The 18,104-nt window shown below is 44.8% G+C and overlaps 1 protein-coding gene across 1 annotated transcript in view; it reads right to left on the bottom strand.

Annotated features, from left to right (window-relative positions):
• Nucleotides 1-597: 597 nt before the first annotated feature.
• Nucleotides 598-18,104, bottom strand: part of LOC130854169 (deleted in malignant brain tumors 1 protein-like) — a 55,466-nt gene continuing 37,959 nt past the window's right edge. Inside the window, exons 10-12 of the mRNA XM_057736932.1 lie at nt 1,482-1,631; nt 669-698; nt 598-611 (exon numbers count right to left, since the gene is read on the bottom strand). Coding sequence (XP_057592915.1) covers nt 598-611; nt 669-698; nt 1,482-1,631 — 194 coding nt within the window. The remainder of the gene's footprint in view (nt 612-668; nt 699-1,481; nt 1,632-18,104) is intronic.

Here is an 18,104-nt window from a genome sequence, read left to right as displayed (position 1 = left end):
CCTGGAGGATTTAGGACGTGGGCTTTGAGCTGAGCCTCAGTGCCAGGCCTCTGATGATGGGGCACACTGCGGACCTCGGGGGTCATTTCAGACGTTGTGTTCCAGACCTAATGACGCATCAGAAGACAGCGCAAGAGAAATAGCAGGAAGCAGACCCGGCAGCAGACAGTTGATGCCTGTACTGTCTGTGATCGACTGTGGGGCGGGTGTGGATCAGGCTCCCCTTACTGCCCACAGCATGCATGACCCTTCCTGGGGGGCGCTGCCCATGAAACCCTGGGAGCTTTCCTGCTTTAAAAAGTCATTCTCACAAAACAGCCACTAAGGTCATTCCTGCTTCAGAGATGGCTCAAATGCAAAGTACACCACAGTGGGAAAAGTGGATTTTCACTTACAAATGTCACCGGGCAGCATTGGCCAAAGGGGATAAGGGCCTAGAGGTTAAGAGAGGACTCAAAGCCAGACACCTGGGTTCCAGCACAGCAGCTGTAGCTTCCTTCTTGCTGGGTGACTTCAGGCTGGTTACTTAACTGCCCTGTGCCTCAGTGTCATCATCAGTAAAATAGGTGTCCTACTATCCACCCTCCCCTCCTGAGGCTACTGGTTGGCGTCTGTGGAGGTGAGAGGGGAGGGAGGGACACCCAGAGTCACGAGGCATCAGGACTCACCTGGAATGAGCGTGGACTGGGGCCGGGCAGCTGGGAGAGAGAGAAGGCAGGCCAGTCACATGGCACAGTGGGGCACGACAGGGACAAAGGGGGTGAGGCTGAGCAGGTGAGCCGCTCAGTCCCCATGCGTGTGCCCTGCCTCTGAGGGTGGGGAGGAGGGAGGCCTCTGCCATCCTCAGCCCCACAAAGATGATCCCACTGAGAGGTCCAGGGAGACCAACATCCCGTATTGCCATCGTCCCGGGGATTAGCTCTGTGCCTATGTGACCGAGTGAATTCAAACCAATGGTCAGTCTCACAGCTCTTCTGGGTCCACTGAGGAGCAACACTGAGGGATCCAACCCCAGGTCCAAATCCCATGTGAGATCTCTTAGGCCCGACCAGAGGTGATGGCAAGGCTGTGCCTGGCAGGACACATGGGGCCCCTCTTCTCTTCACAGCACACTTGGTGCCCTGAGAGTACATCCCAGATCCCTGGAGGGGCTACATTCAGGACTCAGAGACCAAACCCTGGGCCACCTGCAGGCCCAGCCTATGACCTCTATTCAGAGACCTCCTGACAGAACTGTCCTTTTTTGCCTCTTGCCTGCCCTGTGACATAGGGAAAAAGCCTTCTTGTCACTTTCAGTTTGGTTTTCTGATCTAATTGACCATCTGCATGCCTGGCAGCTTGTCAAAAGCTCAAACTAATTCCTAGCTGAGAGATAAGGTGATTTAAGGAAGTGAGAAATGTAGAAAATGCTTTGAGAGGGGATCGGAATGGAAGAAGGAAACCACACTCCAGAGAGGCAACCCAGGTTATGTGAGACCCACCTGAGCAGATGACATTGATGTCCTCATGATGTCCACAGTTGTGTGAGTTCCAGTTCCTGTGGCGGCAATTGGACAGGTAGGTCTCATTTCCTGAGCAGCACACTTCTTCCAGGACAATCAGCCCTGAGCCCTGACCGAACTGGGCACTTCCTGGAGGACGACAGGCCCAGCCACAGCCCAACTGTCTGCAGACCACGTTGGCATCATTGATGTCTCAGTCGTCATCACACACGCTGCCCCATGAGCCTTGGTACAGGATCTCCACCCGGCCCTGACACCTGTTATCTCCATTCACCAGCCTCAGGGCCAAACCCAATTCAGTTTCTGGATGGAGACAGGAAAAGTCACTCCCCTGTGTCTCCTCAAGGAAGAGGTCCTGAGGACTGAATGAGATTCAGAATCCTTCCAGGGAAAGACTTCTGAGTTCGAGGTCATGTTTCCCTTCAGGAGGACCTGACCTGGCCCGTTCATCAGCATATACCCTCAAGGGGCTCTCTGATAGAACCCTGGGCTGTGTACTAATCTCCCCGTGTCCTCTGATCTATTCCCCACAGCAGCCAGGAACTCAAGGACTGCATGCAGCCTTGAGATGCAGGTGGGAAGAGGGGAAGCCCACAGTGTGTATGCCCTGTCTCCACTGGGATGAACTTGGGTCCCTGAAGCAGGGACCACCAGAGACAGCTTCCCAGCCCACACCAGGGAGTCACCTTTGGCTGCTCACCCCTCTTAGGGACCCCAGCTGATCAGAGTGAGGTAGGAGATGTTTTGGATCCAGGCTAGGCATTTCCAGCTGGCCTCTAGTTTACATTTCATGAGGCAGAGAAGAAGATGAGTTCCAGGCTGGACATTCATTACCAGCTCCTTGTTTACATTTCCTGAGGCAGGAGACAAAGGAGCTTCAGGACTAAGTATTCATCACCAGACTCCTGTCTGTATGTCGATATCTGCACTTCAATATAAGAAACAGCAACAGGAATAGGGCAAAGAACCAAACATTGGAGAATTTTATGACAGGGACAGAGAGGGGCTAAACCTTGTTAAGAGACCAGATGGTGCTGAAACCCAGGAAATTCAACATAAACTGCAGGTCTCCCCAGACTGCTGGCTGGAGACTTCTGATTTTTACTATCTCCCTTGAGAACTTTCTTGTTCTCAACTTTGTTTTGTTCTCTTTCCAGGACCCACAGGGCTTAACCTGGGCCCTCTCTATGCAGGAGGCCCTAGCACTCCTTCTCTCTCGCTCTCTCCCCTCTCTCCCCTCTCCCCCTTTCTCTAACTCTGCCTAAACTACAACTCCCAGCATGCCCCCCACCCAAGCTGTGCATCTTCACCAACCTTGGGAACAACACATGGGGAGGTCAGGGCTCAGTGCCTGCAGCCCTCACCAACAAATTGCACCCTTCTACGTGCCACACTGTATTTCCCCGGGTAAAAAACATCACCTCCCCCAGGCCCCGCTGCCTTCCAGTGTCTTTCTCCAGAGCAGCCCTCCAGGTGCCTGTGCCACCCCACCAGCACACACTGCCCTGCATTTTGTTCCTGTGATTCTCTTACCTACTGTACTCGGGAAGCAAGGTTTCTTTCTTAGCTAAGCCTTATGTCCCCTTCAAGTTTACTTTAGACGCCAAACAAATGGGGCGATAGACGTGGGGTTCTTCTGCTGTTTGATCTCCCCCCTTACTCTGTGTCCAAAGACCCTCTATGGGAACACTGCCATCTCTCAGCCCTCAGATCTTGACCCCCCGGCACTTTCCACCATGGCTAACTCCAGCTCCTCCAGGAGATCCCCCTTCACTCCAGGCCTTAGCAGCCCATACACTGAAACAGACTACCTATTGGCCTGGCCACTTCCAAACAGCCTACACCCTATGCTTCATAGATGTTAAGTCTCAAGGAATACATTGCAGCATAGGAAGCTTCTAGACAAGGAACCCCTCCTGAGGAAAGTGCTGGCAACCAGGTCTGCACTGGTTCAAAAGCCCTTCTCTGGCCATAGTGTGTTGGGTGCCTTGCACAAGGCTTCAGTGTTGGCCAGAGACGTCTGGTCAGGATTCGATTGGAAAATAAAGGACATTTGAAACTGCACCAGGTCTGAAGGGAATTAGGGGGACTCCTCAAACATTTTCAGGCAAAAGACTCCTGGTAAGTGTTTCCTGAAAGCCAGATTCCATTCCAGGAACGCAGTTCGGGTCTTGGTTACAGGTTACCCGACATGGGAGGATCCCCTTTCTAAGCCAGATGGGCTGAGAAAAAGGAAAAACCTAGATTCTACTGTAGCAGTGCGGAAACTTTATTTAAGTTGAGGGATTAAAAAAAAAAATGGTCTGAACATAGGTCTCTTACAATTAGACTTTTATTGTCACAGGATGGGAAAATGGACTGAGATTACCTTTCATCCAGGATTTTCTCCTATAATCGAAAGCTTGAGGAATGAGAAAAACACTCCTAACATTCTAAAGAATCCCCTTCTAACTTCTCCTTCCTCTCAGGGGTGGAACCAAGCTTCCCCACTCTTGCAATTTCCGTTACTCCTTCAGATACTTCTGATCAAAGACCCCACCTCCCCAGAGGTCCCTGCTGAGACCATTTTATCAGCCAGTCTACCCCTGTTATCAGAGCCAATATGAGTACTATCTTGTTGAATTTTTAGCTATGAAATTATGATTATAGAAAGAGAAGGATGACTTTTGACAATGTAGCAGCAATATTCTTTAGAATCCGGATAAAATTGGTTGAGATAAAAAACTTTTTTAATTGCAAAACTGGTTCTTTTTGCATATATAATTAGAAACAGCTAGCTTGTTCTTTTTCAGAGTTCTGACCCTGAGAGAACAAAAATATGCCTAGGAAAAAGCTTGAAGTTAACTCTTATCATGCCCTTGAGATACAATCACAGCCCACTTTGCCTGAGACTTCAGCCTTGGGTTAATGAGTAGAACTTCAAGCCAAGGAAAATAAAGCAGGGGGGAGAGGGGGGACAAGAGACATTTTAAATCTCAAGCAGAAACTATGAGATCTCTGTCTGTCTGCATGTATATGTATGTCTCAGCATGTGTCTTTGACTTTTGATAATATTGCTGAGTTTAATTTGTACATGAGCCCTATTTAACTGGCTTAGAAAAAAACTAAGCATTTACAAATCAATCTCAATACAAGAGAAATTAAGCTAAATAAATTTCAGGTTCACTTGAACTAGGAAGTATTCATTGCTAAATTAGGACTGGTATTAATGTTTGTTGATATCATTAATACAGACATGTCTTTAAAGCCATCAACATTAAGTATAACACTTATTGTGCCTAGGTTTGATATGAGCTATCTGTTACGAATTTGTCAGCAAGAAAAGTAACTCAATGGGAAGAAACTTTTAGGGAAAAAATGCAAATGAGATAAGAACTTTGCATGAACTTTTAGGAATAAAACAAGATATTAAAATGTTCATTACTGAATTTAGGCTTCCTTTTACAGATAAACAAAAGGTTTAAAACTATAAAGAAATGTGCTTGCTGCCACCCTGAGATATTTTATCCTATCTGACTGAATGTTCTAAACCCTTTGCATATTATATGGTAATTGTTTACTAATAAAAACATTCTAAAAATAATATGGAGTTCCTAAAACTCTAAAATGTCCTGGTAAAATATTATCAGTCGTAATCATAGATATTGTCTAAAAACCTTGTTTATCACAGCAGTAACCAAGCTAGTTTATCAATTGCACTGCAATCAGATTTTCAATGTGCCTTCTTAAGTCTTTCATGACTGTAGACAGATGTGATTTCACTCTGATGGCTTTACAAAAATACTGCCTTTTCAAGATTTATAGAAAGGACTTTCTAAGATTCAATTAAAATTAATTCGGTAAATAAATTTTGTTATTAACAGTAATCTGGTACCAAACTGCAATTTGCTTCCCTCTCTCTTCTAATAAAACACAGTTTTCTTGGAATGATGCTTTTGATAACAGACTATGTGAATCAACTTGCCTTTAGGTGATTTATATTGCTTTTAGGATCTTTTGTTACTTTGGTTAAGTGAATAGGTGATATTTCACAATGATGTATGAGGACAGTGGCACATGTACACAAAGTTCATTTTGCTTCTATGAAAACGAACACTTCATTGTTAGGCTTTTGCCATCCTGATGTCCTTAAAGCATGGTAACAGTCGACTCCTATATCAGGTATTTTAAAATAGGTAATAGCTGTAAACATTTAGGTCTATGGGAAATCCAAGACAGCTGCTTAGCTCTTCCTAGCTCCCTGACAGACCTCATTTTTTTTTAAGAACTTTTATTGAGATACAGTTAACATACAATAAACTGCAGTATTTGGTATCCCAATCCCCCAATTCATTCCCCCCCAACCCTCCCCGCTTTCCCCACTTGGTGTCCATATGTTTGTTCTCTACATCTGTGTCGCTATTTCTGCCTTGCAAACCGGTTGATTTGTACCATTTTTCTATAGTCTACATATATGTGTTAATATACGGTATTTGTTTTTCTCTTTCTGACTCACTTCACTCTGTATGACAGTCCTTAGGTCTATCCGTGTCTCTACAAATGACCCAGTTTCATTGCATTTTACAGCTGAGTAATATTCCATTGTATATATGTACCACATCTTTTTTATCCATTCATCTCTTCATAGACATTTAGGTTGATTCCATGTCCTGCCTATTGTAAATAGTGCTGCATTGAACATGGGAGTGCATGTCAGACCTCATTTTTTTAAGTTTGATAGGTTATAGCCTTTTCTGGCCGCAGGGCTGATGGCCTCACAATGAAAAATAAGAGGTTAAAATTGTGTTTTCCATGTGGGATATGCCTTCCACAGTCTCCAGTGATCAAGGTGCCCACTTCAGTGGACAAATCACACTAGCCTTAACAAAAACCTCACAAATTTCTTAAAACTATCACTGTCACTATCATCTTTAATTATCATACAAAGTCAAAAGAGCTAATGAAAAATATGGAATCAGAACAAAGTTTAATTACATGGAATTAAGCAAACTGCTGAATATGAGATAATTTTTATGCCTTTTGTCTGACATACTGCTGGCTTTTACTCTTTCGTTTCTTAGATGTAACAAAGCTCTTCTCCTCAAGCTACTTATGGTTTACAACAATTTGGTACTTATGGTTTACAACAATTTGGTACAATTTTTACCTCTGGGTAAAAATAAAACATTTAATTTTCTCTCTACTTGCTCCTCCTGCAATTGAAAACTCTGAGATTCTCAGCAGCTTTATCAGTTCCTCTATGCTGGGAACAATTAAATCATACTAAGAACAATCAGTCTAGTTACACTGGATAATTGGGACAAATGCCTTATAAACAAAGCCAATATAAATTTCCCTGAAAGATAAGAATTGGTACAGAACAGACGAAGTCAGATAACCTGGGTATATCCTAGGCTACACCTAATGAAAGTTTGTGACTTAAATTCTTGCTATCAATATCTACCATCTCTGAGCTATTCCTGAATGTGACCCCAACTAGGAGGAAACACAGATTCTAAAGATGCATCCCCAAAGGTGGAAAATAACCTGCTCTATAGTGACAGCTTGGACAAACATGCTCTCTTGGAGAACACATTCTCATGTGATGGTTGGATTATCCTGGCCACCATCTGTGCACACTGACGTGTATGTACACACACACTCCACATAGTAAATGCCAGAGGTTGCTCTAAGATGGATCACTTGACAAAAACTGCCCTTTGGGGCACACGGAATGAGCGGTGTCCTTAGAGGCTTCTTTGTGGATGAAAGGATCCGATGGTGCTAGAACACCCAGGAAAGATCTGTGCACAAAGGAGAAATGTTGGGATTTGCTAGGTTGAGTCAGGAGAATTTCTCTTCTCCACTGAGGTTATAATATCCTTTGTCATTTAATGACTGGTAAAGAGAACAAATTGGTTACTCCTTAGTTTGCTTTTCGTATAGATTGAAGTTTTAAAGACTAGAATGTGGGACATCCCTAGTGGCACAGTGGTTAAGAATCTTCCTGCCAATACAGGGGACATGGGTTCAATCCCTGGTCTGGGAAGATTCCACATGTCGTGGAGCAATGAGGCCCGTTGGCCACAACCACTGAGACTGCAAAGCACAACTACTGAGCATGAGCGCCGCAACTTCTACAGCCTCCGCACACACCTAGACCTGTTCTCCACAACAAGAGAAGTCACCGCAATGAGAAGCCTGTGCACCAAAACTTAGAGTATCTCTTGGTCACACTGCAACTAGAGAAAGCCCGTGGACAACAAAGACCCAATGCAGCCAAAAATAAATAAAATTTTTTAAAAATTAAAAGGCTAACAACAAACTGGTAAAATATGTGTGATATATGCAATGAACAAAGTATTAACATCAAAATTAAAGAGTTTATGTAAATCAACAGAGATGATACTAACTTTCACACAAACAAAATCGATGAAGGATATAAACCGACAAATCAAGAAAAAGGAATATAAACGACTTAAAACCATTCACCTTCACTCTAAGCAAAGACATGCAAATTATAATAACTGGACACCACTTTTCACCCACAATTCAGTCAAGATTTTTGAACAATAATATTCAGATCAGTGAAGGTATAGAAAATTGCTGCTCTTCTTTTTTTACTGATTAAAAAATAAAAACTTTGTACATTGCTACAAAATAATTTCTCAATATGTTTTAAAAGTCTTAAAATGATCAGTCTTTTGACTCAGTAATTCCACTTCTAAGAATCTAGCTAAAGTAAATCATAATTTAATTAATGTGGAGAAAGATGCAGGATCAAACATGACCTTCACAGTATTATCTGTTGTAATTACAGAAAGAACCTTAAAGGGGGTGGAAGAAATAGGGAGAGTTTGGTAAAAGGGTGCAAACTTTCAGTTATACCATGGATAAGGTCTTAGGATCTAATGTCAAAACAGTTGATAACACTGTATCTATTGTACACTTGGAATCTGCTAATAGAGTAGGACTTAAATGCTCTCACCAAAATTCATAACTAGCTGGGGGAGAATTTTTTCACAATGCATATACATATCAAATCACCCCGAGTTACTCTTTAAATATCCGGTAGATAACCGAACACCACACTACTGCCCTGGGGACAACAGAGGCTGATTTGCTTAAAGAATTAACCTAGATGGCTGGAAGAGAGACGGCCTCGGATACCAGAAAGGACTGCAGGGAGCCCGACATAACCGGTAGGGAGGCATCCACGAGGGCTCAAAGAGGGTGAAGCGGTGGAGCTGTGGCAGACAGGAGGGAGTGAGAAGCATATGGAGGGTCCGCAGCACAGCTTAGCGTTCCTGGACCGAGACGTCGATCCACAGCTGAACAGAGGGACCGGGAGCAGAAGCGTGGGAACCGGAGAGCCGGTTCAGGGTGAGAAACATTGTTGCCAGTAAGGTGACAGACCGAGAGGACAGGAGGGAAGAGGTCCGCGGCAAGGAGTGCCTGACCCTGAGAGCTGCCAGGCCATGATGGCGGCTGGAGGCTGCAGGCTCACGGGCCGGGGGGAGGAGCCACGTGCATAGCCTCTCTCTCTCTTTTGGCGCCTCTGCAACAGGCAGTGGAGAGACGCCCATGGGCCACCTAAGGTGCTCAGGGATAACAAGCACCCTCAGGCACTCGGGCGGGGCTAGATTAAAACCCCTTGGAACACCAGCAGCAGGGAGGCTGATGAGAAAACAACAACAACAACAACAACAACAAAAACCCAAGAGAGGCCCAACTCTAAGACTTTCTGTTTACGCCTGAGCCACCGGCATCCCTCTGCAACAGGCACCTCCAAGCCCGACTGAAACAACAGTGCACCACTGCTCACTCACTCCCAGGGGAAGGAGCCACTATTGTACCCTCTCCCTCCCCACACACCGACGCTTACAGATGAAAAATAAAGGAAGCTCTGCTGGTCACAGAATAATGCAAAAAAACCCAAGGCAAGGAGAAGGACACTTACAGCTGAGACTCTAAGGAAACAGAAATATTAACATTAGTCTGAGGCTTGGACAGTCTTCTATAAACACCCCTATAGCCAGGACAAGCAACCCCAATAGTTTGGACAACCGTGAGGAAACAAAGAAACACCATGCAGGCAAAGGAGCAGGAAAAAAACCCACAAGACCAAATAAATGAGGAGGAAATAGGAAAAATGCCTGAAAAAGAATTTAGAGTAATGATAGTAAAAATGATACAAAATCTCAATAACAAAATAGAGAAAGTACAAGAAACAGTTCATAAGAACTCAGAAAAACAAACAGCAATGGATAACAAAATAACTGAAATTAAAAATACTCTAGATGCTATAACTAGCAGAATGACTGAGGCAGAAGAACGAATAAGTGAGTTGGAAGATAGAATGGGGGAAATAAACGCCACAGAGCAGGAAAGAGAAAAAAGAATAAAAAGAATAGAAGGCAGCCTCAGAGACCTCAGTGATAACATTAAGCGTACCAACATTTGAATTATAGGCATCCCAGAAGTAGAAGAAAACAAGAAAGGTTCTGAGAAAATATTTGAAGAGGTTATAGTGGAAAACTTCCCCAACATGGGAAAGGAAATAATTAACCAAGTCCAAGAAGCACAGAGAGTCCCATACAGAATAAATCCAAGGAGAAATACACCAAGACACATATTAATCAAACTAACGACAATTAAACACAAAGAAAAAATATTAAAAGAAGCAAGAGAAAAGCAACAAACAACACATAAGGGAAAACCCATAAGGATTACAGCTGACCTTTCTACAGAAACTCTGCAGGCTAGGAGGGAATGGCAGGATATACTGAAAGTCCTGAAAGAGAGAAACCTACAGCCAAGAATACTCTACTCAGCAAGAATCTCATTCAGACTTGATGGAGAAATCAAAAGCTTTCCAGACAAGCAAAAGTTAAGAGAATTCAGCACCACCAAACCAGCCTTACAACAAGTGCTAAAGGAACTTCTCTAAGTAGGAAACACAAGAAAAGGAAAACACCTACAAATACAAACCCAAAACAATTAAGAAAATGGTAATTGGAACACATATGTCAATAATCACTTTAAATGTAAATGGATTAAATGCTCCAACCAAAAGACACAGACTGGCTGAATGGATACAAAAACAAGACCCTTCTATATGCTGCCTACAAGAAACCCAGTTCGGACCAAGGGATACATATAGACTGAAAGTAAAGGGATGGAAAAAGATATTCCATGCAAATGGAAGTCAAAAGAAAACTGTAGTAGCAATACTCATATCAGACAAATTAGACTTTAAAGTAAAGACTATTAAAAGAGACAAGGAAGGACACTACATAATGATCAAGGGATCCATTCAAGAAGAACACATCACAATGGTAAATATCTATGCCCCCAATATAGGAGCACCTCAGTACATAAGACAAATGCTAACAGCCATAAAAGGGGACATCAACAGTAACACAATAATAGTGGGAGACTTGAACACCCCACTTACATCAATGGACAGATCATCCAAACAGAAAATAAATAAAGACACACAAGCTTTAAATATCTGGTAAATTTCTTAGTCAATCATACCTCAATGAAGCTAAAATAAAAAAAAAAAAAAGAAGAAGAAAACCTGAAAAAAAATTCCATCTTCAAAAAGCGTGAGTGCATGTTAAAATGTTCAGAATATAAACTAGAGAAAATCTGTATATAACTCACATACACACATAATTTGAAAGAAATATATATTTTAATAAAGTTGATATCAGGTGTAGGAAGATGGGCATTTTTACCTTTTCTCTGTGCTTTTCTCTAGTTCCTACACTTTCCACATTAACTATGCATTAAAAGCTGTGGCTTGAGGCTGACAGCAAGAGATGAGGGGCAGCGAATGTAGGAGGCAGATTCTTTTAGGCTGGGAAGGAATTGGGGTTGTAGGCTAAAGGAAAAGAATAGGGATGCAAAGGAAAAAGAAGATATGAAAAAAATGAAGCTAAGGACAGAGCAGAGAGGGAAGAAGAGGAGAGAACGAGAAGGAGGGCAGAGGGGATAGGTAGGCAAGAGAGGTATGGTCATATCTACAACAGTTATGACATTCCCAGCATCGAGGTAAGTGCTCCACCTGTAGTATCTCGTTTTATTATCACAATCTCCTTTATGGTAGAAGTCTTACACAATCTATTTTATACAAGAGAAATCCAAGGATTAGGGAAGTAAAACGACCTGCCAAAGGTCACACAGCTGTGACATAGTGAAGGCGATGCCAGAAGTCGAGAGCACTGACCCCAGAGCAAGGGTGCTCACAGCTCAGCTCCACTGCTTCCCAAAATTCAAGTGAAAACACTGAGATTCCATTTCAGCTTGTCAGAAAGCAAAACACTCTGAAATAAAAATATTTAGTAATAGAGAGGCAGTGATCAGTATTGCTCCTGATATGGTGTCTGGCTCCCCATAAACTATACACAAGGGAAGAGAAACACTTCTCAGGACCTGGCACAGGCACAGAGGGCACAGCTCAGGGCACACACACCCTCTCTCCTGCCCTTCCATTATGGTCAGCCGGAGCTTCTGTGAGGCTCTGGGTGTTGCACGGTGTGGTACTAAGTGAGCAACACATGGTCCCTTCCCTCCAGGGACTCCCAGCATAGCAGGATCTCTAGAAAAACCTATAGATGATCCGATGTAAGAGTTAAGCTGCTATGGGAGAATTAGAGTGGCAAACATAGGATGACACATCGTGTGTGTGTGTGTTGAGAGTACATGTCAGGGTTCCTGGACAGCACAGGGTCTGTGGTATTTCAAAATAGCAGCTAGATTTAGCCAGGGGAGGGGAGGGAGGAGGGGAAGAACAAGACTGCGCTCCAGGTGGAGGCAACAGCATGAGCACAGTCAGCATGGCAAAAAGCGGAGTTACTGCTGGGCAGGAGGCGGGCAGGACAGGCTGCTTTGTGCTATGAGACATCCTGCTGCAGATATCCCAGAAAACAGGCAGAACAAAGAAAATCTCTGGGTGGAAAACAGCAGGGAACAAGTAAGTGGAAAATGAAACCCTGGTGGGAGTTGTTGAGCAGGCTGTGGAGAGACAGAGGCTGGAGAGGACGGCCAGGCAGGACCACAGAGTCCTGGGTTCCAGGCTGCGATGCTCTTGGACTTGATCCGGGGCATGGCCTTGGACATTATCTTCATTCTGTAACATTCTGCACCCACACTGGACTGAGTGACATAATGTCCAGGGGGTAATTTGTGCAGTAAAGATGAATTGCAGTAAAGAAAGCTGGCGAGGAAGTAATTAGATGTCTTTGGGGCCATTTAAGTGATAACAGAAGTGCCTCGCGCGGTCCAATGTCACTCACAAAAGGACATCTCACAGTTCCTTAAAGTCCCTCCATTCAACTTCCCCCTTCTTTTTAGGATAATAATAATTGCCAAACCCCCTGATAAATTGTGAAAGGGGGAAGTATAAGTATTAACGCTTTGCTAGGAATTAGCCTGTAAGCAGTTATTACTTCCTTATTTTGCAAAGCATTGACCATGAAGAAATGGGACCAAAGAAAGTTGCGTTTAAAAAAATTATTTCAGAATAACTTTACAGCTATAGAAAAGTTGCAGAAAATCCCATATACTCTTACCCAGTTTGCTCTCATGCTAACATCTCACGTGACTGAGGTACATTTATCATGATTACCAAACCGACAGTGTACATTCCTAGTAACTAAACTCCGGGCTTTATTTGAATTTAATCACTTTTCATTTCTCTAGGATCCAATCTAAGATCCCACCTTGCATTTAGGAAGTTATGTTAGGAAAAGGCCTAGACGAGTAACAGTGGACAGGGTCCATGTACCTTCCAGGTGCCAGACCTCGCGTGGGTGACCCCATATCTACACAACCCTATGAAGTTGGAACACAACCCCATTTTACCAGTGAATAAACTGAGGCTTGCAGAGGCTCCAGAGCTGATGAATGGCAGAATCACACACATTGCTAGGAGCCACAGGAGTTCCATGGCCCCTCCAGCCCAGCACAAAGCTGACCTCACTGACTTTTTCCCAACACTTTGTGTAAAGACTGGACCTGAGAAGAGTGTGTGCTGCCTGGGTTCCCCCAGCACAAAGCTCCCCCACGGGGCTCCAGGGCTCCTCAGCTCTCTGCAAGGAGCAGCGGGAGTTCATGGACCAAAGGCGCTCCCCGAATGCCAGCAGCCCTGCTCCAGATTCACATCCTGGCCCGGCCCCATAACAATGGCTATACTTGGACAAGGCACAGAATCTTTCTGAGCCTCAGTTTCCTCATTTGCAATGTGGATACCTACGTTGGAGGAAGTAAGCAGACTTAGCCAAGGGAAGATAGGTACCCTGTCTTGCAGAGTACCAGGTACAGAGCAAGCACTTTGTAGTAGGTTAATTCTCACATCTAAAATGCAAATGCAGCACTTGCATGCGTATGCCTGTGCACCACAAACATCATGTAAAACCACATGTTCCCTCAAGCCCTGCGTAGAGGATGCCTTAAGCCCCTCTGTAGATAAGGACATGGCAATTGGCTCTGTATCCTTTAGGGGCTCACATGGATCCCCTGTCACATTTCAGAGCCAGTGCAAGTCCAGGGATTAACTTTGTACTGATGAAAGCTGGAGCTAAGAACACTGCCTTCCATTTTCAAATATTCTGATAGAGACACAATCTCCAGCCCCCAGACTGTCCAGAGCCAGTACCCCCTGAGGTCCTCCTGACTAGAAGGGAAGGTGGGTGTCACCTGTCAGCTTGTTCTTTGTCAGAGAGGGAAAGAGAGACAGAGAAAGAGTAAGAGACAGAGACAGAGGTAGCGACAGCGAAAGAGAAAGAGAGATAGTAGACACACTGGCCAATCATCTTGTTCACTTAGCATCTGGGCGACAAGACATTGAAATTCCAGGGCTCACTGATTTGCCCAGGGCTATTCCTTGTCCATTTCATCCCTCAACACTCTAAGAGCACAAAGATGTGCTTGAGTAACTAAGCTTCAAAGCATTGATCTAAAGCAGTGACAGACACAAATATGGAATCTTAATTGTCTCATCTGTGCTCAGCTACTTGATCGGATTTTGCTCCATACATATTAATTATCAAGCCAGACACACCTGCAGACAGAAGTCACGCAATGAGTGTCTCCAGGACAATCTTTTCTGCCCATTTTTATCAGTACACAGGCTGCGAGCTTAATCAATGATGCCAAAGTTTTAGGGCCTCTTGTTAATACACACTTTTCCTTAACTTCAGGAATATTTCTAATCCCAATCAGTCATTTCTGAAGTTGAGTGACTCACTGAAGACAGTGACATAACGATTGACTTTTTCTAAGTATAACCATGGCATTTCTTAGCCAGAAACAAAACAAAAAATACTTGCAATTACAATGATCAGCAAAGCATTGCCGCCCCTCCAATATAAAACTCCCCTTGAGGTGGAAAATCTAGCACCAAGCAACAGTTATAATTTGCCATGATTTGTATTTAAAGCACTGAAATTAACAAATAAAATAATTACATATAATACCTGTAGATAGAACTTGACACAATAAAAGACATATTTCAAGGATGACTGTGGAGTTCCCCATTTTGCTGGGTTCTTCGAATCTGAATAAACATGCCTTGATATTTATAGGTTCCTAGCTAAAACGGGGCGTATCTTCTGAGGTACTGTATTTCTACTGCTGCCATAAAGATACAGGAAGTAAGGGACTTGTCTAACAATCCATGACTAGTCTGTGGGCAAAATTTAGGTGTGTTAGATTGAATTAGGCATATGAAGAGTCTGGCTATTCCCCAAATGCAAAAGCACTGACATTAGTGATGCAATTTCCAACCTCCTTCTAGGTGAACCTCTACATCTCTCAAGGGCTCCCTGGATTTTGCCTTGATTTTCATCTTGGAGACTGTGAATGAATTTGTGGGAAGGCTGCTGCAAGGTTTGGGGCAGAGCAGGGTGAGGGCTGCTGAGCAAATGCAGCATAGAGTGCCAAGGGGGAAAAAGCATCTCTTGGGATGATTTCTCGTAGCAGGGCAACCTCCTGTTGGCCCCTGGTCTTGGAGAAATGAGGATGGCATTAGGGCAGATATGATGGGAGAGAAGATGTGAGAGATATCTGTGGATTCCATGGGTGTATATAAGCTTTAGCCATCATCTTCTGCCTCTCACACTAATTCCATAAACCAGGAGTTGAGAAACAAGTGACCTCAAATTGAACCGCATCCAACCATTCAAGGCTTTGATTTCTTGCCCTTGGCATTCACATTGTCTGACCCTTGGAGCTTGGCAAACCCACCAAACATGCCCCCAACCTCCTCCAACCTTGCTTGCAATCCCTCTCTTATGTAGGTAATGCTTTGGGACCCCCAGTCTTTCTTCATCACCACACTCTGGTTTTACCCCCACAATCTACCAAGAAGGTTTCCTATCATTTCTCTTTTATCAAAACTTTCTTGCTGCTCAGTAACTCCTGCTTAGAAGCATATGGCTTTGCAGGACTTCCCTCTGCTCTCCTGGCCTGAGTGAGCCATGTCCTGCCTTTCAGCTGAGATGTGGAGGCTAGGAGATGACCCCTTGGCTTCCTTGCCACGAGCTGTTAACCCCTAGTCTCCAGGCTTCATTCTGAAAGGATACGAGGAATCCATGCCTTGAATCACCCACCACACAAGATTTAGGGCTAGACGTCTGCATGTGGCTTCATCCAGATGAAAGTTACTTTCAACCTTGGGTTTCCTTGTTAATCTTATACCTCTTCCCATTGTTCCCAAGTTCCTCCTCTTGCCTTGATGAGTATAGGCACATTTCCTCGGGATACCCTCACTGGCTTTCATGCTCCTGCTATCAGCCCAATAATTGATGAGTGTCAAGTGGCAAGAGAACAAAGACACACATCTGCTTGGGAACGTGGAAGACCAGGTAGCATGGTGGATGCCTCTTACAGGGGTTATGCTTGTTTGGATCCTGAAGTGCTGGGCTGAGGATGATTGTGAAGTGCCGGGTTGGGGATCATCAAAAATAGAGTGCTTTGATTGATTAGTAATGCCTGCCCTGAGCACAGCAGAGAGAAAATAGAGGCAGGAGTGCACACTCTCCATGACAGAGGAGGGAGTACTAAGTGTCCCTTCCCCACAGAAGCACACTGTCTGATCTTACAGACAGATCTGCATGGTGACAGTTACTACAGGGCATGAGTACTATTACAAGTTGCAATCGGAAAATACATGAGAAAAAACATGTAAATCAGATGACAGAGGTAGTTTCTCAAAGGAAGGGAGACTTAAAATATAAGCATCAGGCAACCAAGGGTGGGAGACCAGATGAGCAACAGGAACGACCTTCGAGGACTGTGTGAGAGTGGAGGTTAGGGAAGGTGGGGGTCCTGCCAGGAGACTCTACAGGAATCCCCATGAATAACTCAGCTCAGAGCAGAAAGAAGAGCACCACATCCTCATTTTTGTCATTGTGATGATTCTGTTCTTTCTCCCCCTCTGGTTAGCAGTAAAGATCCCGACACAGCAAGGGCCTGTGAGCTTTTTGTTCAGAAGATACCAGGAAGGAAGAAGAGGAGGGAACCTACTTGTCATTTCAATACCAGCTGGAGAGGCATCCAGGTGGGAAGATGGGTGATGTCAGTGGAGCAGGAAGGAGGTGGGGGCCTGGATGTGCAGGAAGAACACAAAGGGGCTGCAGGCCACCTGCCACCACCATGTGATTCCTGCATCACCAGGACCCCAGCCTGTCCCAAGGCCTTTTGCGCCCCTGGGCCCTTTATCAGACCCTGTTCAGAGAGTTCTTCCTCTTGTGTAGAGAGGAGAGTACTGGAGGGTCCCACTCTTCTCAGAGGGCCCCCCTTTCTTTCCCTGCCCACTGGCTAGAAGCATCTCTGTCAACAGCATATCTGGGTAGAAGACCAGAGCACAGAGCTCCATTTCCTAATGAAACCTGCCATTCAAAACAATAGGAAGAAGAAAAGCTCATTAAAACTCCAAGACTCAGCCCCCCAGACCCCATTTCTCAAGGACCTTCCTCAGGCAATTCCGATCCTGATGACCAGCTGCTCTTGCAAACTGCAGATGGCAGAACCGAGCACTGGGCCTTAGCTCGGGAGGCATGGCCTTCCCTGGAAAGAAACCTCTATGGGGTCACTCATGGCTTCTTTTAAGCAGCAGAACGCTTTCCTAAATTTAAATTCATGGGGAAGCCCCAGATATTAATACTAACAAGTCAGTGGGCCCCCTCTGAGTGTGGCAGAGGAGTCCCTTGGGCTCAGCCAATGGCATCAGGCCCTCTCCTCCCAGAGGGCAGCCTGCAGCAGAGTTGGGGATTCCCTGATGGAGGCCAACCCCTACCTTTACAGGACCGGGAACCAGAGGCCATGAGGCTCCTGGGGTTGCCAGGGTCTCTGCCCTAATGCTGAGCTAGGGTCCTAAGTGGACACCCCGGAGCAGGAACATGTCTTCAACCTGGGTCATATAAGCCCCTTTTGCCTGAAGTTGGCTGTTAGCCTTGCCTGCCACCATGGGCCCTCTCACCCCTGTGAGGTCTCTGATCTCTGAGCCCAGGAGCCCGGTGATCTAAGACAGACCTGATGGGAAGAATCAGGGCCATGGCCTCTTAGGCATCACTGTTTGCTTCTGGCAGTGGGTCCCAGGAGCCTGTGTGACCA

This window comes from Hippopotamus amphibius, chromosome 5, assembly GCF_030028045.1.
Source record: "Hippopotamus amphibius kiboko isolate mHipAmp2 chromosome 5, mHipAmp2.hap2, whole genome shotgun sequence".
Lineage (NCBI taxonomy): Eukaryota > Metazoa > Chordata > Mammalia > Artiodactyla > Hippopotamidae > Hippopotamus > Hippopotamus amphibius.
This window is presented reverse-complemented; position numbering and strand designations above follow the sequence as displayed.